The sequence below is a fragment of the Vombatus ursinus genome, unplaced genomic scaffold, assembly GCF_900497805.2.
Source record: "Vombatus ursinus unplaced genomic scaffold, bare-nosed wombat genome assembly UNPS02003292.1, whole genome shotgun sequence".
In the NCBI taxonomy this organism is placed as follows: domain Eukaryota; kingdom Metazoa; phylum Chordata; class Mammalia; order Diprotodontia; family Vombatidae; genus Vombatus; species Vombatus ursinus.
In genome coordinates this window covers 8,515,084-8,540,616 of record NW_020943070.1, presented here as the reverse complement: position 1 = coordinate 8,540,616, position 25,533 = coordinate 8,515,084, and the positions used below count along the sequence as shown (strand labels likewise).

The window sequence follows — 25,533 nt, the reverse complement described above, 5'->3', positions numbered from 1 at the left end:
ACAGCACCACCCTCAGTTCCATGGCCTTGGCTAGGTTCAGGAAAGTTAAAAGAAGAAATGTTGAAAAAAGATATAGACATAATTAAATATTATATTAGTTAATATAATAATTATTTATATTAAAATAAGATAATGTACACACCTGCTATTATAGTTAATATTCTATTAATATGATGTAACAATAAATATCAACATTACTATTATATGTATTTATTAATATTATATATTATATATATTACAAGATACTCCATGGGTAGAAGTTATTTATGTGTCACTCCTTGCCTCCTTAGTAACTATAGTAAATAAATTCCTTGTTGGCTGGCCATGCTGTTGAATCTAAAACACAAGGAAGATCTTTTTGCCCTCCCCCTAATATATGCTGTAAGAACAGATATTCCGTGACGTGAGCATCTGAGAATTTGGAGATAATTTAGGAAGAAAAGGTGTCTTCTGGATGGCACAGAACAGGCTTTAGTTATCACAGTTAAGCCCGCCAACATTTAAAAAAGAAAATTAAAATGACACATGGGTATGAGACTTTGCCGGGGGCCCTGGCCCCACCAAAAGACCCAGGACCCGAAACTCCCAAGTTCTGAGAAACTCTTGTCCCCACGGTGTGTTTTTCTGGGCAGGGCTTCAAAGGGACTGCGGTTTAAAAATATGCGGCTATTTCTGTGACCACTTGTGTGGGATAAAATTTCTCAGGCCCGTAATGGGAGCCCAGGAAGGGACAGGGGTGGAGAGAAGGGTGGGGAATGGCTGGAGCACCCCTCGATGCTTACTGCTAGATCCTCGTTGATGAAACTGGAGCTTCGGAAAGTAAACGCACACCTCCTGAGTCTGACTTGAACTCGAGTGTGGGTCAGCAGCTTTCTAGAGATTTGGGGAACTTTGAAGAGGATTAAGGTCAATAGTTACAGTGGAAAGAATCCTGGAGAAAGGAAGGGAATATGCATTTATTAAGTGCCTACTATGTGCCCGGCACTGTGCGAAGCACTTTTTAAAAATAAATCTATCTCATTGGATTCTGACAACAACTTTTGAGATAGGTACTGTTATTTTCAGCATTTTACAGTTGAGGAAACTGAGGCAGAGTTGAAGAGACTTACCCAGGATCATACAGCTAGTAAGTGTTTCAGGTCTTTCTGGTTCCAGGCCTGGCACTCTAGTCACTGCCTCATCAGCTGCGCTGGCCGTGGAGTCAGAAGTTGAGTTCTACTACTAGGTAGGTAGTAAGGGGGAACTCACTTTTCCTGTGTCAGCCTCCATTTCCTCCTCGGTAAAATTTGTGATCCAGTTAGATTAGATGACCTTTGAGGTCCCTCTCAGCGCCTATGAGATAGCACGGCACAGTACAAATAGAGCTAGGTTGGGACACAGAGGACCTGGGTTCAAATCCTCCCTGAGTATCCTTGGGGGTATTCCCCTTGTCTGGCCCATATTTCCTCCTCTGAAATGAGGGGAGTTGGCCTTGGAGGTACTGGTGAGCCCTGGCTCTGCCATTCTTTGATCTCTGCACATGTTATTTCTTGCCGGGAGAATGTAAGCTCGTTGAAGGTAGCAACTTATGTCAGAGAGGGAGCGTGGCAGTGGACCGAGTGCTAGACTTTTGAGTTTGGAAGACCTGGGTTTGAATCCTGCCTCACACCCTCATTTCATGACCCTGGGTGTAAATCACTCATTTATATGAATAAATACATTATTTAATAAATATTATAAATAAAATTGTATTTAATAAGTAATATAAATAATTTTATAAATAAGTAAATGTTATACATAAATTTATATAAAAATCCATTTATTTTAAACTAATGAAGATCATCCCTTTAGTCTTTACTGTATGGATAGGATCAGATGAGGTGTCGTATGTAAGTGCTTTGCAATCCTCAATGCCCCAGGATAGTACCATTTCTTATTTCATAGTACTGAATGAGATCATAGCCCTATAGACCACATCTGGAGCCTTGGGCTCAGTCCTGGGCACCACATTTTAGGAGGGACTTTGACAAGTTGGAACACCTCCAGAGGAGGAAAGCTGGGATGCTAAGGACAATCTGAAACCATGCCATATAAATGTTCTAGGAACTGAGGGTATTTTAGCCTGGAGAAGATAATTTAATTCAATTCAGCAAGCACCTACTGAGTGAATTTCTTGCTTCGTTGAATCCCTAATTTCCTTCAGAGCCTCAGCTCAGGTCACACCTTCTCCTTGAAGCCGTTCCTGATTCTTTAACTTGTTGGCACCCGCTAATACCCTCCCCCCACCCCAAGTAGTTTTGCAGTTACTTTTCTTGGTATAAGATGGTTCTTTCCACACCCCCCCCCCCCACCATGTAATGTAGGCTTGCCGAAGGCATCTGTTACTATTACTTATGTACTTAAAAAATGCTTACTGATTGATGTTGGAGGAGAAGGATTTTGAGACTAAGAAAATGCCTGATATTTGTACCAATTTGCGCAAGGAACTTAACTTAATTTGAGCCTGCGCTTTCCAGCTCTCCCTCTGTAATAGAATGGAAAAAAAAGAAAAAGAAAATCAAACCCAGGCTTGGAAATGGTCTGTCCCTTCAGATGGTCAGTCTTTAGAGCCTAGATCCTTAGGGAACTTTAGAGACATTCCAAGGAGGCCACTGGTGGGGAGTGACTGTTTATTGGATTTTTTTCATTGATTATTTCTTTTTGAGTCAAGGTAACAGTTGAGATCGATCATCTCCTGGAGAGAGGGAGGGTCTTGAAACATTGGGGCTATCCTCACTTGCCTGTTTCTCTTAGGATCAGAGGTCTTGAATTGTAAGGTCCATCTTGAACTGTAAAGTCCAACCTCCTCATTTTACCCATGAGAACACTGAGGCACAGTCAGGCTGGGACTTGTGCAAGGTGGCACAGGCTTATTATTAGTAAGCATCCTCAAGTAGAAAGTTAGGGAACAACCCAGGCCAGTGGAAGGAGGGAAAGAGGGAAAAAGAGAAGGAATCTGAGCAGGAGGAAGAGTTGTAGGCTTAAAGTCCAGTTAACCTTTCCAATATCCCATCCAAGTTTAGCAGGAAGGCTCCTGACTCTTGTAGTTTCACAGAGCACTCCACCCTCCCTCTTTTAGTTGTGGGTTTCAAAGCTGAGATCAGGCATTTAATATGCACTTAGTATAAAAGATAAACCTGGAAATTCAAAGCCTCACTGACGAACTCTTTCCGTTAAGTAAAAATATTAATCTTGGTTTTATTTAAGCAGGGTCTTTTTTTGGGGCACAGAAGAAAACTCAGGAAGCTAAAAATAAACCCAAACACACAAAAAAGAAAAAAAATCTGGAGAGATGTAAGTCATTTTAAAAATTAGACAGCTAGGAAACCTCTTCGGCACTCTTGGTTTTCTGGGGGCTTGCAGGTCTCCTGGTTAAGAATGTCTTTTAGGTAGAAACACAAAAGTATGCCCAGGTCCAGGGATAGTTGGGAGGGGGGGGATGTCTTCATGTCCTAAGCCTACCAACTGGTCTAGAAAGGTAGGAAATAATCAGGGTCATTGATAGTTAAGAAAAAATTCTAGAAAGAGGAGAGGAAATGAGAACACAGGCTCTTTAGTGTTTTTGATGAGTGATACCTTCAACTTTTTCCAAAAGAAGCAAAAATTAAATTATCTCCCCCACCACCTTCCTTTTTAAAAATGCTATTCTAATTTTTAAAATAAATTTATATTGTCTTTTTTTAATCATAATGTTCCTCCGTCTTTTCGCAGAGTCATCTCACATAACACATAATATTTTTAAAATTTCTAAAAAATATTTTATTTCCTTCCTGTTTCACGTAAGAACAAATTTTAACATTGGTTGTTTACTTTTCAGTTCCAAATTCTATCCTTCCCTCCCCCATCCCTGAAACAGTAAGCAATCTGATTCAGGTTATACAACACATAATATTTTTAAAAGACAAAAGAGGGGGGGAAATCAGCAAAAATGATCAGAACGTTGAAAAAAATCTTAAAACATGTGCAATATGGACCTCCCACTATTGCGAAGGGGTTGGTTGGAGCTGTCATTGCTATCCTGTTTTTTAAACAATGTGACATGAAATTTGAGTTCCCAAGTTGGATTCCCTGGTGAGTATTATAATGTGAGTCTATAGCAAAACCTAACATATTACTATAATTCTAGTCTTTTTAGAGGTAGACCTAAAGACACCTTGTAAGCACTCTAGATCAACAATCCCTTCAGCAAAAATCCCCAACAAGCTATAATGTGGTCTCTTGCTCAGAGGATTCCTGGGCAGGTTCAAATATCGGGCGAGTCAGTTAAACGGTCGTCTCTGGACACCCTTTTCCTCGTCTACAAATGAAAGGGTTGGCTCAGATGACCTCTGAGAGCCTTTCTAGCTCTAAATTTGAAATTCTAAGACCCTAAGAGGGGAATGTGCGAATCCCAAGGTGGCTGATTGCATTGCTGGACAGTTCATTGTTGGGAAGTGATCCTACCTAGTTGGAAACTGAGGCTCTTCCTCGTGATACCTTTCAAATATCTGAAGGCTGCAATTTTGTCTCTTCCATAGCTCTTCCCAAGAAAAGGTAACTCCTGCAAAACAGTAACTTCTCATTCTTGCCTATGCATTTCTGGTGCCTGATATTCATTCAGTGCCTACTGTGCTGGGTCTGGGGATACAGGAACAAAAACAAAAACGATGCCTGCCCTCAAGGAGTTTGTATTCTGCCATCGGAGACAATATGCATGCATAAGTAGATAAAGAATAATAGGGGCAGCTCGGTGGCGCAGAGCTCTGGCCTTGGAGTCAAGAGGACCTGAGTTCAAATCTGCCCTCAGACACATAACACTTAATAGCTGTGTGACCCTGGGCAGGTCACTTAACCTCATTGCCTAGCTCCCCCCCCCCCAAAATATAAATACACTTTTATTTAGTGGAGGGGGGAGGACTTGTTTCACATAAAAAGTGGTGTTTGAGGTCTATCTTGAAGGATCCCAGGGATATTAAGAGACAGAAATGAGGGTAGAGGACATATCAGGCAGCCTGGAGAAAGGCTGGAGAAAAGAAAAAGTAAGAAGGCATGATTAATTCACAAGGTGGATGGAGGAGGTTTGATGTTCTACCCGTCCCTATGTGAGCAGATAAAGAAAAGCTGGAGTCTTTTAGGTGGGTGTATTTTAACGGAGACAGAGTTAGACTCAAACTTGTTCTCGTGTAGGGGAAATGCTGTTTGGGGGGTTGGAGTAGGTGGCCTTTTAGCCCCCTAGACTGCTGGAGAAATGGGAATTCAATTATAAAGCCTAGTAAAAGAGGTCTGGATTCAATCGACGAGGAGATGGGGGAGATGGGGGAGCGGGGAGATGCAGCCGCTCATTGGGTATCTGCATCCCCTTTGAATATGCTAATTCATAGCATGTGGAAAACCTCTGGAAACAGGCTAATAGGCACATTGGCAGTGGGGCTGTGTTTGCCACCAGAATTCCATTTCTGTTCAAAGCCTGGGCTGCCTGCAGTCCACATGGAGGTTTAAAGTCAATAAAGTAATGATTTTATAGAGGAGGAGAGTGCCAAAGCAACGCCCTCTCCCACCTCCCCTCCCCCTTCCTGCTGGGACTGAGAACCAGCAGAGAGAACTAGGCTTGGAGTCAGAACCTCCTGGGGTTCAGATCCCAGTTCTGCCCCTTGGTGGCTGACTGTGATCAAGTTCCAGCTCCTCTGGGGAGCAGATCTTCCAGCCTCAGTTTCCATTTTTTGCTAATCTGAGAGCTTTGGGCTGAGATATCAAATATCATATTATTTTAATTCAGTGGATTTCAAAGAGTATTAGATATGGACTCTGTGTCAGGGACTGTGTTAAGGGCTGTGAATATAAAGTCAAAAGTGGAAAGAGAGCTGGACCTAGAGCCCTGGGTTCTAGGCTTGCCTTGGAAACATGCAGAGTCAGCTTGACTTGGCCATGGCCAGAGAGCTAGTAGATAGCAGAGGGGTGGTTTTTGTAACTCGAAAACCAGTGAAATGTTGTTTTGGGAAGGACTTTGTTTGCGAGCCCTGCTGGGAGGGGAGCAAATGAAGAAAAACTTGAGTTTGGTGCTTTTTCCTTTTCTTGGCCAGGGCTTTTGCTGATTTGTGGGTCTGTATGATCTCATTTTTCTTTGGGATCAGGAAGTTTTATCACACATACCCTCCTCCCCCTTTGCCCGATACAGTAAGTTGCATTTAGTGGGATATTGGGGATCATAGATGTTTGAGCCAGACTGGACCTTGGAGGTCATCTGACCCAGCCCCCTCTTTTTACGGAGGGGGAAACTGAGACTGTAAGCGCTTTTGGGGAGGTAAAGGTCATAGGATCGTAGGATATGCTATAAAGCTGGAAGGGAATTTTAGAGGCATCTAGTCCTAATCCCCCATTTTACAGATGAGGAAACTGAGTCTTGGGTCATAGGATTGGAGATGCAGAGTTAACAAAAGATATCAGAAGGCATCTGATCCAGTTTCTTTTTACAAATGAGAAAACTGAGTCCCAGATAGCATGTAGGAATCAGATTCAGAGCTGGAAGGAACCTCAGACGCGCTCTTGTCCAACTCCCTTATTTTACAGATTAGGAAACTGAGGCTCAGAGAGGTTAAGTCCCTTGCCTAAGGTCATCCCAGTGCTTAAGGGTCAGAGGCAGGATTTGAATTTAGGCCCCCTGACTTTCTACTGTCTCATACACATAGTAGGTTCTTAGTAGCTGCTTACTCAGTGATTGTTTTGTAACAAAGTACCATGTGAAGGTGAGGGGTGGTGGTGATGGCTGTCCCTGTAGCTGAAATGAAGAAATAACTGGTCATGAAAGCCTGGCAGGAAGGGGAGGCGAGGCTAGGCTATCCTCCCCGTTACAGCCTGCCATTGGCTTTCTTACCCTTCCAGCTGCCTTAGAGATGAGTCCTTGTAGACGCTGAGATGTGGAGGTGCTGCCGACAGCCACTTAGGTGGATTTAGACTCACTGGGGGTCTTGGGTGGCGTCTGGCCGACTGTGCATTTAGCATAACCTCGGGAGAATCCATTTACCCAAGTGGAGGATTGTGTATGAGTCTACACTGCCGATGCCGACGCCCCCTTCCTGCCCTCGGGACCACTGAGGTCTTGTCCTCGTTAGCAGGGCGTGTGTGGAGGATTATAAACTCAGCTTGCATCTAGGTTACTCTTTATACTTTCCAAAATCCTTCTCAAATCTATCTGACAGTAACCCTGTGAGATATACAGAATATGAAAATGTTCCAATTTTACAAGAAACTGAGGCTCATGGGGAAGTGATGTTTCCAAAGCCAGAGGGCTGTCCAGGAACTTAAATCAAAGACTTGAGAACTGGGAGAGGCCTCTGAGGCCGTTAGCCTAACCTTATTTTACATATGGGGAAACTGAGGCTCAGGGAGGTTATAGTCACTGATCTAAAGTTGGAAGGAACTTTGAAGGCTGTAGTTCAACCTTCTCTCCGACGGATCAAAAACTGAGGTTTAATCTTGTCCAATGTTACATAGGTAGCAGGATTTGAACCCAGGTCTCAGGCCTCTAAATCCAGTGCCTGCCCGTTTTACAGCAAGCACCACAGTACTTCCTTACTGCAAACCACTTTGTAAGCCTTAAAATGCTACATAAACATAGGGGGCCCAGTTGATGGGAAGCCTGAATGTCAGTTTAGATATGATATGACAGGTAGCAGGAAATCTCTTGAGGCTGCTGAGGAGGAGATGACATGACAGCTCTATTTGGGGGAGTATTTATTCTAGGAGCAAAGGACGGCGCCCGGCTGCAGCAGGGGAATGAGAGAAGGCAGGGAGGAAGCGGATTAGGATGGTGGCTGTGGGGCAAGTAGAGAAAAGAGGTTAAAAATGACGATCAAATCGGAAAGAAAAAAGAATAATAGTATAAAGGAGGGTCAGTGGGATATTATAGAATTAGGTCAGAGTTTGAGTCCCACCTCTGATACTATCAGCTATGACCCAGGCTTCTAACTTCCCCGGGACTCTATTTTCCCACCTATTAAATGGGGACAATAATTCTTGACTATTTATCCTTATTTCCTAGAGTATATAGGATCATCGAGTTAGCTAGAAGGGACCCCAGAGGCCGGTTATGGAGTCCAAACCCCTCTTTTCACAGATGAAGAAACTGAGTCACAAAGAGGTTAAACAATTTGACTAAGATCCACATAGCTAGTGTCTGAAGTGGGATTTGAACTCGGGTCTTCTGGATGCTAACCCACAATACCATACTATCTTTCAATTGTGAGAAAAGCAATTTTAGAAACTTTAAAGCGCAATAAATATTTTTATTATGATCCCCTTGCGGATTTTTGGAGTCAGAGCCCCTGGGTTCAAAGCCTGCTTCAAAATCACTCTCCTTTCCTGGATCTCAGTTTCCTCCTCTGTAAAATGGGTGGGTGGAACTCATTGGACCCTGAAGTTTCTCACAGCTCCAGACCCATGATCCCATGAAAGGTTTTCATTGTGCTACAGCTCAGGAGCCAGGAAGGGATCCACATAGCATTGCTTCATAGGAGGTTGGAAAGAAGGGTGAGGGGTCAGTGGGACTGAGATCCAGTTTTTTAAAAGCAGTAAAAGAGCCACAAGGGTACATGACTGTCCAGGGAGAAAAGCCGAGGTACAAAGCTATGACTTATTTGTGGAATAAACTTGGACAATGCCAGTTTTCCCTTTCTCCTCACCCTTTTCAAAGTCTTTGCTCATGTAAACAAAATCATCTTTCCAGTTGGCTCCAAAAACACAAATGGATTTCCAGAGAAACTCGGGGCTGGAGACCTCACCCTGAGACACATGCCAGTGGGGTGTGGAGTTCATTTCTCTGGCATTGGAAGCCTCTAGTAAATATCGTTTCCCATGTTTTTCTCTTGTTCTGCAGTGATCCGTGCCAAGGTGGTGGGAAAGAAGCTGGTGAAGGAGGGACCCTTTGGGACGCTGATATACACCATCAAGCAGATGAAGGTGAGCGAGGTTGGCCCTCTGAGAGGGGTCTGCCTTTCCTTAAGCATGGCTCTGGCTTTTATTTATACTTGGTCTCCAAGCATGTACAACCCTAACCCTCCATCCTTCTGGAGGAATAAAGATAATTTATTATCTTTATGAGAGATACTCCGGCTGAGTATCTCTCAAGCCGGAGAAGGGTGGCGTCATGGAAGCAATATTCAACTGGGAATCCATAGATCTGGCTCAGCTGCTAATGAACTGTGTGACCACAGATGGCCTGGTGCTTTAGAGGCAGGCCTTGGGAGTCAGAAGAACTGAGCTCGAATTTTGCTTCAGACTACGTGCTGCACATGGGAACTCAACCTGTAGCTATTGCCCAACACTCGCTTTATGTCTGAGATCTCTAGACAGCTCTAAGGTAAGAGAAGGTGGCAGACCTTCGTTCTTAGAGGGAGTGTCTTTGTCCGAGGGTTCCCTGGGCCAGTGAAATCATGGGTCCAGATCCTCTCTTATGCTATCTGTGCTAGGAACACAAAGGAGAAAAAAATGGTTTTGCCCGAAAGGGGCTTCTATTCCACATTCTATGTACTTAGCACATAGTAAACCTTACTTGTATTTTACTCTTAAAATGATTGATTTATTTTTAACATTCATTAAAAGGTTTGTTTGTTTGGTTATTTTGTAGTGAGGCAGTTGGGGTTAAGTGACTTGCCCAAGGTCACACAGCTAGTACGTGTCAAAGTGTTTGGTCTGAGGCCGGATTTGAACTCAGGTCCTCCTGACTTCAGGGCCGGTGCTTTATCCGCTGCGCCACCTAGCTGCCCCTAAAAGTTTTTTTTGGAGTTCCAATTCCCTTCCTCCCACCCTCTGAGAAGACAAACAATATGTGAGTCATACATGCAAAATTATGTAAAGCATATTTCCATATTAACCATGTTGTATGAAAAAAAAAGAGAAGGCTAAAAAATTGGACTGCATCCCTTCTGTTTCGGGAAGGGGGGAACATTTTTCAGCACCAGTCCTTCCGAATTGTCTTGGATCATTGTCCCGATCAGAGTAGCTAAGGTAAGGCTTACTTTTTAAATGCTTTTTCACTGATTGATGTATTCAGAGAGGAAGTTACCACTCCCACTCCCTGTCCCAAAATCGGCCAAGTTTCCTATGGGGCAAGGTCTGTGTCTTAACATCATGGGCCTTTATGGGCTAAATGAATTAACATATGTAAAGGACTTTGCCAACCTCAAAGTATATAAATGCTTGCTATTATTATTATTGTTATTATATAGATGTACACACATAAACATGTAAATATATAAATATACATACACACATACTTTTTTTCCCTCTGGATCTCAGATTTCATCGTTGTAGGGAGTTTTACGCTGAAAACTCCCCTCTACCTTTTCAAATCAGCAACCTCTCTGTAACTTGTAGTCATAAACAGTTGTCTGGGGACACCGAGAGGTTGGGTAACTTTGTGGTTACATAATCAGCAATGAATCAGAGGCAGGACTTGACCAGGGGCTTCTTGACCCCAAGGCTGGCCTTCCATCTACCCTACCATGTTGGCCTTTCTTCACACTCACATAGAGGAGGTTTACAAATAGCTGGTGAATGAATGAAAAAAAGAACTAGGCTTTGAGCTGGCTAAATCTTGAGGGATTTAGATTTGGGGGTGGGGGTGTCGAGCCATTCTCAGAAGGACTCCTTTCTTTTTGTTGGGTCTTTGCAAATGGTCTGGTGTGGTAAGTGGATGGATGGGGACGCTTCTGGAATGCATTCCTCTCCTTATGTTCAGATTTCATGTAACCTGCTTCATCAAATCTTATTTTTTGAATTTTTGGACATACCCATTGACCTCTTGTTATGTAATGTTAAAAATCTGCCCTGGCTTGCTTCCCTTGGCCCAAGCAGCCCTGTCTTGAGACTAGTTTATATCTTTGTAGAAGGCGGCAGTGATGAGGGAGTGTGGGTGGTGGGGGGGGGCTAGTGTGGGGCAGCTGGGAAAAACAAGCTGAGGGAGCCCTACCCCACCCCCCCTTTTAAAGGCCTTGGCAGTGGTCAGAGGGAATCTGAAACAGATTAGACAAAGCGGAGGGTCAGAAATGCCTGCTCCATAGCAATCCCTTGTTTTATGAGGTGCTCCTGAGAGCTGTTGGGAGGAGAGCTGGACGAAGCTCCCTTGGGACCAGAGTGGCCACGGCCGTACCCTTCCCTGCTTTGTGGGCCTTAGAAATGGGAGGTCCTGGACTGGGGCAGACTTAGGCTGGAAATGGAGGTGGGTTGGTCCTCGAATGAATCTGACCAATAACAGAGAGTCCATTGAAAGTCCCTCATGCTTTGGGTCAGTCTTCCTAGAAAGCCTCAGGTCAGGAATTCCTGGGGGTGCCCTTGTAGAGCCTAGCACAGCGACTGGCACACAGTCGGTGCTTAATAAATGCTTGTGGATGAATACATCTGCATCACATTGGGAAAGTTGACAAAAAAGGAAAAAAAAAACAAACAAATGTTGGAGGAGCCATGGGAAACCAGGCACTTTAATACACTGTTGGTGGAGCTGTGAATTGGTCTAGCTGCTCTGGAAAACAATTTGGAACTATGCCCAAGAAGTTACTCAATTGATTAGTGAATGTGTGGAGGGAATACTCACACCCTCTCATCAACTGAGAAGTTAGAGCTGGGATTCTTAGTCTATGTTTCGTGGACCCCTTTGGTGAGTTGGGTGGTCTCTGGACCCCTTCTCAGAGCAGCGTTTTTAAATGCATAAAACAAAATACATAGGATTACAAAGGAAACTGATTCTCTTAAAATACATTTAGCAGGGCAGCTAGATGGTGCAGTGTATAGAGCACTGACCCTGGAGTCAGGAGGACCTGAGTTCAAATTTGGCCTCTGACTTACTTGCTGAGTGACTTTGGGCAAGTCACTTAACCCTGATTGCCTTCCCCCCTCCCCCCAAAAAAATACAGTTAGCAAAAATAATTTTTTAAAAAGTTCACAGACCTCAGGTCAAGGACCCCTGGATACAGTATTGAACTTCCATCATTATTTCATAGCTTTGGGACCTTGGTCAAGATACTTTGTTTTTTGGCCTCAATTTACTTTATCTGTAAAAGGGATAATAACGCTTTGTATGTCATAAGGTTGTAATGAGGCTCACATGAGATAATTTAAGTGATGGAACCTGAACCTATGATGTCATAGGAATAGGGAACTCCCAGAAGAGGAAAACTCCTTTCACCAATTCCGAAAAGCACTTGTTCTGCATTTTATAGTCGTGAGGAGTTGCTAGATGAGTCAGATCAAGTGACTTGCCAAGGGTCATACATTCGTGTATGTCTAGAGCAGAATTTGAATCCAGGTCTTTGGGGTCTTAAGACTCTGTCTACTTTATTTTTCTATGATTCGTCTTAATGTGTGTGAGGTACTTTGTAACTAGTACAATGCTACATGAGTATCAACTGTTGTTATTCTTATGCCTAGGCTTGTGAGTTCCTCAGTTTAAGGTACTCCCCAAATAGAAACCCCCTTCCATTCATAGAAGTCTACAAGTCATCTGCAAACTGTATCCTCAGTCAGGATGGCAGCATGTGTCAGAGGTTAGCTTGGGCATTCTCCACTCTCAGAGTGGTCTTCTCCCATTATTGCCACGTATTGAGGTATTTAACCCCTCCTAGCCTTATCTCAGAGGCTTCTCCTAACAAGGTTTTCAGTGCCCTCAAATTAGAGAAGGCACGCAGCTCAATTTGGAATCCAGAAAGAGAGGAAACCTGTCTTCCTCTTCCCCATCCTGTTTCTACCTGCTCTGCTCCTGAGTGACTTCACCATCATTTAAACAGCATGAGATCATTTGGCATTTGCTGACCTAGAATCCCCCGGTGCCAGAGTGACTGTGGGTAAGCCTCTTTCCCACTATCTGGAAAATGAGTGGGTGGGCTTAGGTGACCTCTGAGGTTTCTTCTAGCCCTAAATCTATGCTCTGGGTTTGAATCTTGCTTCTGCCACTCACTGCCCTATAATTTGGGTGCCCTCTCTGGGCCTCAGTTTCTCCGTTTGTAAAATGAAGGGATTCGTGTCCATGACCTCTAAGGTCCCTTCTAGTATTAACAGGGAATGACCAGAGTTTGGCTGTGGCCCACTCACCAGCCACTTAGCACTTCCTCTGTGACATCTTGCCAAGGATGTATCAGAAAAAAAATATTGTAAGAGAGAGGAGACACAAGTCCCACGTGTGTGTCGGCAGGAGCCTGGGGCCCGTCTGCAATTGCTTTGCTCCATTGGATAAGTGAGTCTGCCCCAGAGTCAGCCAGGGTGCTGGAGGGCCCCCTCGCAGCAGGATTACGGGAAGCCTAGATGCAGGACAGAATGCCCATGCTTTCTGTTTCTGACAAGAGGGTAGTCTTGACATCTCGATGAGTGGAAATAGCAGAGACGGTTTCTCCGTTAGTCTTGGTCTTCCAGCCCTGCTCCTTCCCTCCAGCCTAGTTTGAAGTCGGTCCACCTCCAGGAATCTAGGTGTGACCTTGGAGCAGTGACCCCTTCCCAGGGCTTCGGTGCCTTTTTTGTAAAATCGTCATGTTGGGCTCGATGGGCTCTGAGTCCTTCCAGTTCCAGATCTCTGACCCGAAGTCACTTAGCCTCCCCTGGCCTCTGTTTCTTCATCTGTAAAATTGGTTTAGGTTTAGATGGTCTGGGAGGTGCCTTCCCACTCTAAATCAATGGTCATAAATGTCTGCAGTCAGACAGTCATCATGGAAAGGGCAGGTGATGTCTAAGTGGAAGGGTCAAGAATTTGGGGAAATAAGGTTGGCTACGAAACCCAACCTGGAGATTAGTTTTCTAAATCACGAGGGGTCATGGGGCAGGTGAGAGTGATGGCTGACAGGAGGTGCAGCCCTAATCAGCGCAAGCCTTTATCTCTGCCGGCAAGACCGTGAGAAAGTGGTCCCCTTTGCCGGGAGCTCTCGTTCTCTGGAAAAGTCTCTTGGGCCTTTGGTTGGGGGAGGGACTGCACGTGTGGGACAATGTGTCCCGGACTGCGGGATTGTCCCAAGGGGCAGGACGCTGACTCATGCATTTCACCCTGACCTTGGGCAGGAAGGCCCCCTGGGCTAATCTGTTTGGCCCCAGCAGTGCCTGCTTCCTTCCTTCAGCCCTCGCTTCTAGCAAATACATAATTGGGGGGGGGGGGGGGGGGAATTTCTTTTGAAGCTTGGGCTCATGGCCTTTCTCCTGGGAAGCCCTGCCCAGCTGTCGGGGATTTGTCCCACCCTGGAACTCACATATACCTGTACTGGCTACATCACTCATTGGACACATTCCAGGTACAGCCTTGGTCTGTCCCTTCACCTCTCAGCCTGAGTTCCTAATCTAAAAAATGGTGCCAGTAATTATTTGTGCTCCCTACCTCTGAGGACTCTTGCAGGGAGGGGCTCTATAAACGTAATCTCTAGGAGGGCAGAGTCAATGTCTTCTGCCTCTTCTCAGAATATGGAAGGTCCTTGAAGGCAGGGGCTGTTTTATTTTTGGTTTTTGTAGCCCTACCCCCTTGTGCCTAGAGTGCAGAGTAGGTGCTTAATAAAGGTGCATGGATTGATTTTTATTCCCAGCTCAATTCTGTGCATATCTCCTTCTCTCTATCTATGGAGAGTATATATATAGATACATACACATTTATAATTAAGGACCTCAAAATCCATCCCTTCCCGTCCTTCCTGATGCTACCAAGGGCACCACCAACCCTCCCAGTCCCTCAGGGTCTCCCTTCCCCCACATATCCACAACACCCCTCAAATCATCCCCCTTTTCTCTGCTCACAGAGCCAATGCCTGGGTTATAACTTCATCTTCTCTCACCTGCCTCCGGCCTCCTCCCCTATCCATTGCCTACACATACTCTGCAGTGCCTTAGGGTTTATAAAGCATTTTCCTCAAATAGTCCTGTGAGGTAGGTTGAATAAGCATTATTATTGTTACCCCCATTTGACAGATGAAGAATCTGAGGCTCAGAAAATTCAGTTGAGTTCAACGGGTACATGTTTTATTGCCAGCCACTGTACTTGTGAAGGGACTGTAAGCTCCTTGAGGGCAGGGTCTGGCACACAGCACTTAAATCCTTTTTGACTTAACTTGTCCAGGGTCCTACACCGAGATAGGATGACCGAGGTGTGGGACTCAAACGTAGTTTTTTGCAATACAAATTTATTGTTTTGTTTTCCTAATAATATCTAATGGAAGTGGCATGCCAGACCTTGGTCCCATTTTCCAGGGGTAGAGAAAGGCTAAGAGGGGGCCATTGGGCTGGAGCCCAAAGCTGCACCCGGTGAGCTCCTGGACCCTCTGTCAAGGCCCAAATCCCTCCAGCCCACTGAAACCACAACTGCAGACAGAGAGGGGAGCGTGAAGCTGCTTTTGATGAGACACCCATGAGGTGATGTCTGGTTTGTATTAATTAGCATAAGCAAATTAATAGCTCTTGCCAGAAAAACCGGAATAGAGACGTTGTCCTGTTATAAACAACAGTTCATTGGAGACCACCGTGGGCCATAATGGGAGAGGCCCTGACGGGAAGGGGATTGGGTAACAGTCATAGTTGCCCTCCTCAGCTCACCCACTAACAAGGTTGTTTCAGCCCTCGGGAACTTGGCCCAGTGGACTCGGTGCTCTCCTACTGCCCCCTCCTTTCTGCCCCGTGGTGGATTTGAACCGGGCTTCATTAAATAGGTGAAAGGTAGCTTCTTGTCTGGACCAGATGGGCCAGACTGAGAAGAGATTAGTTACAGGGTGCAAACATCCATTCCAGCATCTGCTGTCTCATCTGTTAAAATGAAGAGGCTAGACTTCATGGTCTCGGAAGGCCCCTTCAGGTATAAATCCTGGGATCCTGCCAACATCTCATACTCACAGCCCTCTCTGATCTCACGTGGAGTTAAAGGTGAGGCTGGGATTAGTTTCTGGAGGTGAGTTTCTGGCAGGAAAAGGAGGCACATTGGGAAGAATTAGCTAGCCTGGGTTTGGAGCGTGACTCCAATTGCTTGCTACCTCAGCAGGTCCCTTTGTCTCTCAGGGCCTCAGTTTCCTCCTGTGTAAAGTGAGAGCCTGGACTAGATGGACCTCAGAGTTCCCTTTCAGTAAGATTAGAGAATGGTTCTCTAATGCTTGCTTAGTTTACAAAATCTTGTCCTGGGACATTGAATAGTGAGGAAATGGGGCTCTCTGAGTTCTGCCCTCTAGGGCACCAAGGAACAAGTGGAATCTCTCTTCTAGGTAACACCCTTTCAGATTCTCAGACAGCTGAGCACATGCAGTTCCTTCAGCTCATATTCATGTGGAATAAACTTAAAGCCCCTCACTTTCCTGGGTGCCCTCTTTTGGGCCCTCCTGAGCTTATCCTAAAAGGGGGTGCCCCAAATGGATCTTGATCATCCCAACCACACAGCTAGGAAGGTCTTCTGGCGCTACTCCCGGAATTCTTTGTCTCCTGTCTCACCTGCCTCTCCATTCTACAGTGTCAGCTCTGGAGAGTTACAAAACGCAGTGATTCATTCAGCCCTGAAAATTCGTGTGTTCCATGAGGCATTGGGTGTGACAGGGGTTTGAGAAATCCAGCCGTTCCTCCCTCTTCTCTCCTTTGGATTTCTGTGGGAATCCGTGTGTCTGTAAGGGGAGCTGAGAAGCCCGGCTGCTGTTTGTAGCCCTTTAACCTGGAACATTTTATAGAACTGGGGAGATTTCGGTGGTCAGAGTGGTCCAGTTAAGGCATCTTTTTTGTAGGCAGGATGAATGAGGGAGAGAGAATTTACTAAGTCCCTACTGGAGACAAGGCACTGAGTGATGATTCCAAATCACAGGACCTTGGTCCACCTCAGCTGACCCATACCTGAACAGGAATACCCTGATGTACTGGTGGTCACCTACTGTGCATTTGAAGACCTCTTGTGGTGGGGAATGCAGTCCCTCCCACACAGCTGATTCCACTTTTGGTCAGCTCTCATTGTTAGGATGTTTTTCCTTATCTTAAGCTGAAATTTGCCTCTTTGCTGCCTCTATCTGTTGCTTGAAATTCTGTCTTCTGGAGCCAAGCAGAAAAAGACTAATCCCTCTTCTGTGTATCTGACGAGAGCTTTCCTATCACCCCCAAGTCTTGTCTTTGCCCAGTTAAAAATTCCCACTTTGCTTCAAAGGGTTCTTGCATCACATTTTCTTAAGGTCCCCTTCACCATTCAGGTTGTCAGTACTGTTCCTAAATTGGGGTACCCATTTTCTTTCTTGGTCAAAAAGCATTTAGGTGCTTATTCTTTGCAAGCTTTGGAGAGACAAAAAAAGGCAAGAACACTGTCCCAGCCTTCAAGGAGCCCATACTCTTATGGGCAATGGTGGGGGAGACAATATGTAAATAACCAGGTACCTAGCAGGTCCATATAGAGTAAATGGAAGGGTTGGTTACTGTGCAAATCCAGAAATGATGTTAGTGTACAAACAAAAGGTATTGACAAAACTTCTTTAAATTTTTAAAAAATGGAACCCAGGATTGAAGATGGTATTTCGGACGTACCTCAGCTTCCTCGTCTGTAAAATGAGTGGGCTGGACAAGTTGGCTCCAGGGCCTTTGTAATTCTAGACACACACTCCTATGGGCTCTGGCTAGGGCCTCCTCTGTCTGAGTTCTGTGCTCGTCAAGGCAGCCTCGGCTTCATCAGCCCTTGGCACCAACTGGTGATCCAGTGAGTATGCCATCTTTGAAAATCCTGGGATATTTTTATTTCAAGGTGCCAGGCACTGTGAATGAGGAAAACCACCTATTTTAATATGGGTTGAAACAAGGGTTTTTGGGGGGGTCTGGTTTAGAAGGAATAGATCGAGAGAAGTGAGGCAGATTCATTAAAGGTGGGGATACTACAGATGCTGTCAGACTCAGTTGGGGCGTTGGTCGTTTTTGCTGAATTACTTTTTTCTTTCTCTTATTTGTGACTACAAAGGATGGCTCTTAAGGAAGGGGAGAGGGGTGTATTTGGAAATGAGGGAGATTTATAAAAAAGCAATAGGTTTTTTTTAACCTTAAAAAGAAGAAAAGAAATGATTACCTGTCCTCACTGCCACCCCCTGAACGACTCCTGTTTTACCCCAAGTCCTCCTGCCAAAGCCTGGCATCTAACAGAGACCCCCCTCCCCCTATTCATTTCCCCACAGATGTACAGAGGCTTCAGCAAGATGCCCCACGTGCAGTACATCCACACAGAAGCTTCTGAGAGCCTTTGCGGGCTCAAGTTGGAAGTCAACAAATACCAGTATCTGCTGACAGGTAAGGGCCCAGCTTCAACAGAGGCCCCGCTAGAGGATAGCTGTCTGCCAAGGGCCACCTTGGGTGGTTACGGTGTCTGCGGTGGGGAGAGAAGGAGAAAGGAACGGCTCACCCAGGAGTCTGTCTGGGCCACGGTTCTACAGAATACCCCCAAAGAGCCCCAGACCATGCAGGACAGTGGAGAGGGGAGCGGGGTCGGACCCAGGGAGACTTGTCTCACACGCTTGATTGTGTAATGCTCAGCAACTCTCTGGACCTCAGTTTACTTATCTGTAAAAGGAGGACATTTGACTTCCCCACCATCTAATGCTAATCCTGTCGGGATCACAGGTTGATATTGGTAAGGGACATCAGAAGCTAGTTTGTTCAATGCCCCCATTTTCAGTGAGGAAACTGAGGCCCAGAGATAAGCGATTGATTCCCACTTAGACTATAGGGATTGATTCATTTTTTGGTTCTGTATCCCCAAAGTCTAATAGTACCTGGCACATAGTAAGTGTTTAATAAATGCTTGGTGATTGATTGAAGGCCATCAGCCAGGTTACAGGCACCTCCCAATGTAAAACCTGTGAGCTCGACACCAGGCAGAGGTGTGACCCGACCTTCTGTCTTCTTTCTCCTCCCTCAGGCCGGGTATACGATGGCAAGATGTACACAGGCCTGTGTAACTTCGTGGAGAGGTGGGACAGGCTCACCCTGTCCCAGCGCAAGGGGCTCAATTATCGCTATCACCTGGGCTGCAACTGCAAGGTAAGATGGTGGGAGGGGAGGAGGGGGAAACACGGGGGACCTGGGCTTGAATCTTGGCTCTGTCCCTCACTTAGCTATGTGACCTTGGGTAATGTTTAACATCTTGGTTTCTTCATGGATGAAATAAGTGGCTTAAACTGGGTAAGTCGTGAGGTCCCTTATGCCTGTCACTCAGCTGGACCTCAGTTTCCTGATCTGTAAAGTGAGGACGTTGTATTAGCTGGCCTCTGAGGTCTGTGACCTATCTGGTCCTTCTTCCTCATCTGTCAAAGGAAGGGTTTGGACCATCGTTTCTAAGATCCTTTCTAGCTCTGGGGTTCTCCTCGTGGGACTCAGTTTCCCCTCTGTGTAAGTTGAGGGGGTTGGAGTAGATGGTCATCCGATGCAGAGGACTGGAGGGTGCGGTATGTCTGTGTTTGGGGGAAGGAGGCTGGGCTTCTCTCTGGCATGTGAATGGAAGACAGCCAAGCACGAAGGATCCTGCCCTTTGATGGACGTTACGGCCACTCAGCAGCCAGAAGCAAAGCAGGGCCCTTCAGCCTCCTTGACTGGGGCCATAACTCAGGAGGTGCTTTGCTAAAAGTGGGGCTCGCCCTGAAAGGCGAGTCAGAGCCCCATCCTTCCCCTGCTTCGGGTAGGGGAGAGGCAGAAACCCAGCTGGGGTGAGAATAATCATGCCTCTTCTTTCTGCCTCAATTGTGACAAAGTGCTTTCCCCCCTACTGTGGGGGGAGATGGTGAAAATATTATATCCCCATTTTACAGATGAGGAACTGGAAGAGATCTCAGAGGTCATCTCTTTAACAAAGGAGGAAACCAAGGCCCAGGGAGGGGACATAACTTGGCCAAAGCTATTCCTAGGACTACCGAGAGAGTGTTTTTCCCTGTGGTCAATCAATGACTCAACAAACATTTGGGGGCAGCTAGGTGGTGCAGTGGATAGAGCACCGGCCCTGAAGTCAGGAGGACCTGAGTTCAAATCTGGCCTCAAACACTTAACACTTACTAGCTGTGTGACCCTGGGCAAGTCACTTAACCCCATTGCCTAGCCAAAAAGGAAAAAAAAAATACAAAAACACCACCACCAACAAAAAAAATTTGGAAAGGATGTGAGACCTGGGAGGGACCTTAGAACTCTGGATGTCAGAATTATGTAGCTAGTTAGTGACGGATGAAAGACTAAAACCCAGGTCTCCTCTTTTGATTTCTTGGCCACGTTTACATTTTGGACTTGAATTAAGAGTCAGGGCTACCCCTGTCTTCATCAAGATAACCCAGTGATCCTTCTATACCCTTTTGGATGTCATATGGCTTAAGGGATCAGATCCCATCTGTGACACGACCTCTCTCAGACTCAGTTTCCTCATCTGTAAAACGGATGGATTCATTGGCCTTCAATTCCCTTCGACTCACCTGCCCCACTTGTTTCTGTAATTACAGATCAAGTCATGCTATTACCTGCCCTGCTTCGTGACTTCCAAGAATGAGTGTCTCTGGACGGACATGCTCTCCAACTTTGGCTACCCTGGGTACCAGTCCAAGCACTACGCCTGCATCCGGCAGAAGGGCGGCTACTGCAGCTGGTACAGGGGCTGGGCGCCCCCGGACAAAACGATCATCAATGCCACAGATCCCTGAGCTGCTGTCCCTCCCCTGCCCCCTTCCCTCCCTCTTTCGGCTGAGCTTCCCTCGGACGCTAACTCTTACCAGACGATGACAATGAAATTAGTGCCTGTTTTCTCGCCAATTTAGCACTTCGAACACTTAAAAGGAAAAGTCTATGCCGTCATACTGAGTTTATTTTTAATCACGTTTCCCTCCCCTCCCCCCTTCTTTTTGGCTTTGACATCACCTGTTTCCACCTGGGGAAATCTATGATGGCTTGCCAGAAATGAACAAGGAGAGCAAACTTCTTTTATCAGCGTCTATATAATCTATATTTTTTTAGGAAAACAAAAATCTAAAAACTATCCCGGTTGGGCATTGTAATCCCCCTGTCCCTTCCCTAACTCCCTCCCTCTTTCTCCCCAGTGCACAAATTATATACAGACAAGGCATTTTCTGAAGGGAGGAAAGTGATAGGATGGGCCAAGACCAGCGAGGAGACAAATCCCAAGGCATGTGGGGAATTTCAAACCATGAGGAGATGGTATTGGATCCCCTAACAGCCTCTTGGAACTCTTGTCTGCCTGTATGAGCGAGAGCGTGCGTGCTGGAGAGCGTGATCTGAGGGGGAGGTGAGCATGCTTGTGTGCACCCCAGCCCTCCCCCACCCACAAGATTTCCCCCCCAAACTAGGGGTGCTCTCCCTAGAATGCACAGTTTCATCGGTGCAGAGCCAGGAGGAAATGTGCCTGCCTCTTACAGCAGTCCAGGGGAAAGGCTGAGACCCCCAAAAAGTGCTCCTAGAAATTCTGTGGTCTCTGTTTGGCAGGGAGCTCAACATGTACATTTAAGAAATACATACACACAACTCTTAGCTAGAGTCCTTTAGAATGTTGCTTAGAGAACACCATTGCCAAATTAGCTTTTAGTTCGAAGGGGGAGGGGGGGAATGTATTAGGTGCACATATACCTATAGCCACACAGAGGTATAAGCTAAGTTTTTACAGGACACAGAATTACATTCAATGCTGTTGAAATCCTCTTTCTCCCTGCCTTTTTTGTTTTGACATTCCAAGTTGTTGGCTTTTGATATTAAATTTTTCAACTCCTGAGAACTCCAGGGCAGGGGCCCAGAGCATTTAGAACCTCTCCTCCCCCCTCCAAGGCTGGTGGCCTCAACATGGCAGCTGGGGCAAGGAGATGGGAGAGTTGGGGGTGGAGTGAGTGCAGATAGGGGAGAGAATGGAACCTGCCTGGCTCACCTAATGGAGCGGCCACCCTCTCGTTGCTTCCAGCGATGGCCGGATTGTACAATGTCTCCTTTCCCAGCTTCCCATGGCTGGGCCCCATGGCCTACAGTACTCTTCCTTGTCCCCACAGCATAGCGAGTGGTGTTAGACGTTAGAGAGGTTGACTTTGCTGGTGACTGGAGGGCTTTTTGTTGTCTTTTGATTTTTTTTTTAAAGAAAACTATAATATAAATTCTCTTATTAAATAAAATTATTTTAAGTTTTAATGTTGATAAATAGGAGATACTGAGAAAATGGTTGATGTGCATTTTACAGAGTTTTGGGAATGGTGACATTTAACACAAGTATTTCTTTCTTTTTTTTTTTTTTTAAGATTATAGTTATTTATCAAACCTTCAGTTCATTCCACTTTAGGAAACAGAGCTGCTCTGCTTTTTGGTTTAGTTTTGTATTTTAAATCACCGACATGATACTTCTGCATGTACATATACACACATACCCAAACCCCTGAAAAAAGGCATTTGAAACAACCCCAGTTTATGAACGTCCTTAGTGCCATTATTCTGCCTACCAGTCTTTGACATGGAGAGCAGAAACTTAGAAAGAATCAAGGCAGACAAGGTAGTAACCAGACTGCTGGAGACAACGGCCATGCCCATGAATGACGAAGGCTAGCTGACCAGGGTTCTTGTTACTTCCAACTAGAGTATTTAGCCTTTTTGTAGCCCTCCCCACCGGGCTGGCCAATTGGGTATCCTGAACTCCAGTTTTTTTGAGGCATGAGTAAGACCTTCTTTAGAAGGTAGCCAATTATGTTGGCCTCTGGCCATCTTGGAGGATCCTCAGAATCCCTCTCATGGTAATGGAGTGGCTCAAACTAAGACCTCAAAAAAAAAAAAAAAAAGGCAAATGCTGGATGGCCTCCAGGGAAGACAGATGTGATGGTAGGGAGGAATCCACCTCTCTCTCTACCAGCTCCAGACCAGGGCAGAGACAATGGGGTCTTGACAAAAAAAAAAAGAAAAAGAAAAAAGTCTCTTGTGTGATGTCCAAGGGTGATTACTGAGCTTGCTATAAGCTACAGCTTTGTTGACTACACCTATTCACTTAATGTTTAATTCAAGGTCATTTATGTAGCTGAGACATCTCAGTACTTCAAATTATTGTTAATTTTTTTTGTTTTGTTTTGCTAAGTTCTGTGTTGTATGTAGGTTGTAATATCTGCACAATTTTTTTCAAAGCAAAACTAGACTCCTTCCCTTTCTCCCCATATGCCACCAAATTTTATTAATATTTTGAAAGGTAAAACGTCTGATGTGTAGACAGCCAGACTGGCAAAATGTGGATGATCAGAGAGCAAATAACTCTTTGCTTCCATTGGGAGAAGTGACATTTGACTTGGGCATGCCCTTGGGTGGCAAGAATTTTCCTGGTGGAAGAGAGAGCAAGGCAGGCCAAAAAAAGAGTTGTATGACTGGTGAAAACATGGGAGTAGGACTTGTCCTATGGATGTAAAAATAAATCTTCAGAAGGAGGATGAGGATGGCTCTGGGTTGAGCTTTGTTCCTCTGACAAGTCAAGTCTGGCATCAAGAGTTTGTTGGCTATCTCAGCCTTCTCTTTCACTCCCAACCTACCCATTAGCAATACCCATACACCCAGGGTCCTGACAGACCAGGAATTTGACTTCAGATGCAGTCATCCTACCTGGCCAGGTGATGCCTTTTCCCCTCATCCCTAACACCAAATCACGATCACGGTGGCACTGGAGATATCGGTTCAAGATCCCCATGAGCTCATCTTGTTCACTTTCCATGATTCTTGGGAAAGGACAAATTGGATCAGGGGAGGGAAGCTAGAAGCCAACAGCTAATTGGAAACATACTTCCCAACAGACACAAGAGTCTTGCCTCTTTGGAATGATTTGTCTTCTGATTGTAACATGGCAGTGGTGGCTCAAATCTGTCATCTCTTACCACCCCTACATTCTGTCCACCTCATGCATGGATACCATCAGCACTGGCAGTGGGGGTGGGAAGGTGGAGTCAGTTACCATAGGGTAGTGCCTAAGAGTTTCACTGCTGGCTACTTCTTTAAAAAAGACAGGTCATGGAGTAGCTGAAAGGGAACAGGAAGTCAAAGTACGCATGGCTTTGGCCAAAAGAAAGAGTGATGGGGGAGTTGAGCAGACAGAGAATTTAGAGCTGGATGGAATCTTGAAGGTCATCTTGTTCAATCCTCTCTCCTTTTATAGATGGGGAAACTGAGGTCCGGGAAAGTCGAGTGACTTCCCCAAGGTTACACAGGTAATAAATGACAAAGCAGGGATTTGAATCCAGGCCCTCTGATGCCAAATCCAGCCCTATTTCTGCTATACAGACACCAACAGCTTCTAAATTAGGTCCCCTTCTTCCCCCTTGGTCAAGAGAAAGAACATGAGATGGAGGGAGCATATTCTCTGGCACTGATCAAGCCCTCAGAGAATGAACTGAATGAGCTGGTGGCTGGTGGCACCCATAGGCATCTAAACTGTCTCCAACCCTTCTGTGTAGCCAGTCTGCCGTCCTCGTGTTATGGGAGGGAAAACCACCAGGAGAAAACCTTGTCTGGAAGGAATGTATTTGTCGCTAAATTTTGTAGCACTGTTTACAGTTTTCCTCCATGTTATTTATGAATTTTATATTCCGTGAATGTATATTGTCTTGTAAGGTCATGTGGCATAATGTTCACTTTTTATAGTGTGTCCTTTATTCTAAATAGTAAAGTGGTTTTATCTCTATCACAAACACTATCTGGTCTCCCCTTTGTGTTGTGTGTACGTCTGTGCACCCCTCTCTCTTGAATTCCTTCCCACCCAGTGGAATGTAGCCAAGTGGAGACTTAGGGAACTGTATTGCTATTGTCCAGAGAAGTGACTTTGTAGATCACCAAACTCACAGGGATTGTCTGAACCTCATCTAATCTACAATGAGGCAGACATAATCTGCAGGAAATCACAACCCTCCTTAAGAAGTGGGGTCCGTGGTGAAGGTTATTCCATAAAACCCTGGCTACATGGCACAGTTATAAACATCATCATGTAAGTCTGTCAAAGACCTGTAATCTTATCCTTCCACATGGGAAGTCCCTCGACCGATACAGCTCACGACCCATCTGTAACTTCCAATCTTAGCAAATTGCCTAGGTAGCAGCAAATGCTCATGGTTATACAACTAATAAGGGTCCAAGGTGGGATTGGAGTAGAAGGAACTCTGAACCTGGATAAAAATGGCAGCTGACGCTTATTCCATGAAGCTCAGTGTCCTTCCTTCCTACCCTCCGCAGCTGCCGTATGTGTGATCAAGATACCACTTCATTGGGCTTTATCCGGTTTCCTCATTTGTAAGACAAGAAGGGCAGACTAGATGGTCTCTCTAGCTCCTTACAGTTCTATAGGACCACAAATCAAGCATTCTATCAATGATGTCCATACTATCGCTTGTGATTGCAACCACACCAAGACATCATTTTAGCTCAATCGCTAAAGTTGGCCCCCAGACCATTACTTCTTATGGGATTGTGCCGATTGGCGGTTTTAAAATTGTGTACACTCAAAGACCCAGATCCTCGGTTGTGACATCTACCTATATTAGGGAGTGTAACATTCCCTGACAACCCAAAGCTAACCACAAAAAAGCACATTCCTATAATATTAAT

At 45.4% G+C, this 25,533-nt stretch overlaps 1 protein-coding gene across 1 annotated transcript in view; it reads left to right on the top strand.

Moving 5' to 3' along the window:
* Positions 1–24,625, top strand: part of TIMP3 (TIMP metallopeptidase inhibitor 3) — a 63,793-nt gene extending 39,168 nt beyond the window's left edge. The window contains exons 2-5 of the mRNA XM_027872406.1: positions 8,870–8,952; positions 18,123–18,234; positions 18,863–18,984; positions 20,424–24,625. Of these exons, the coding sequence (XP_027728207.1) occupies positions 8,870–8,952; positions 18,123–18,234; positions 18,863–18,984; positions 20,424–20,621 (515 nt within the window). The 3' untranslated portion in view covers positions 20,622–24,625. The remainder of the gene's footprint in view (positions 1–8,869; positions 8,953–18,122; positions 18,235–18,862; positions 18,985–20,423) is intronic.
* The last annotated feature ends 908 nt before the right edge of the window (positions 24,626–25,533 follow it).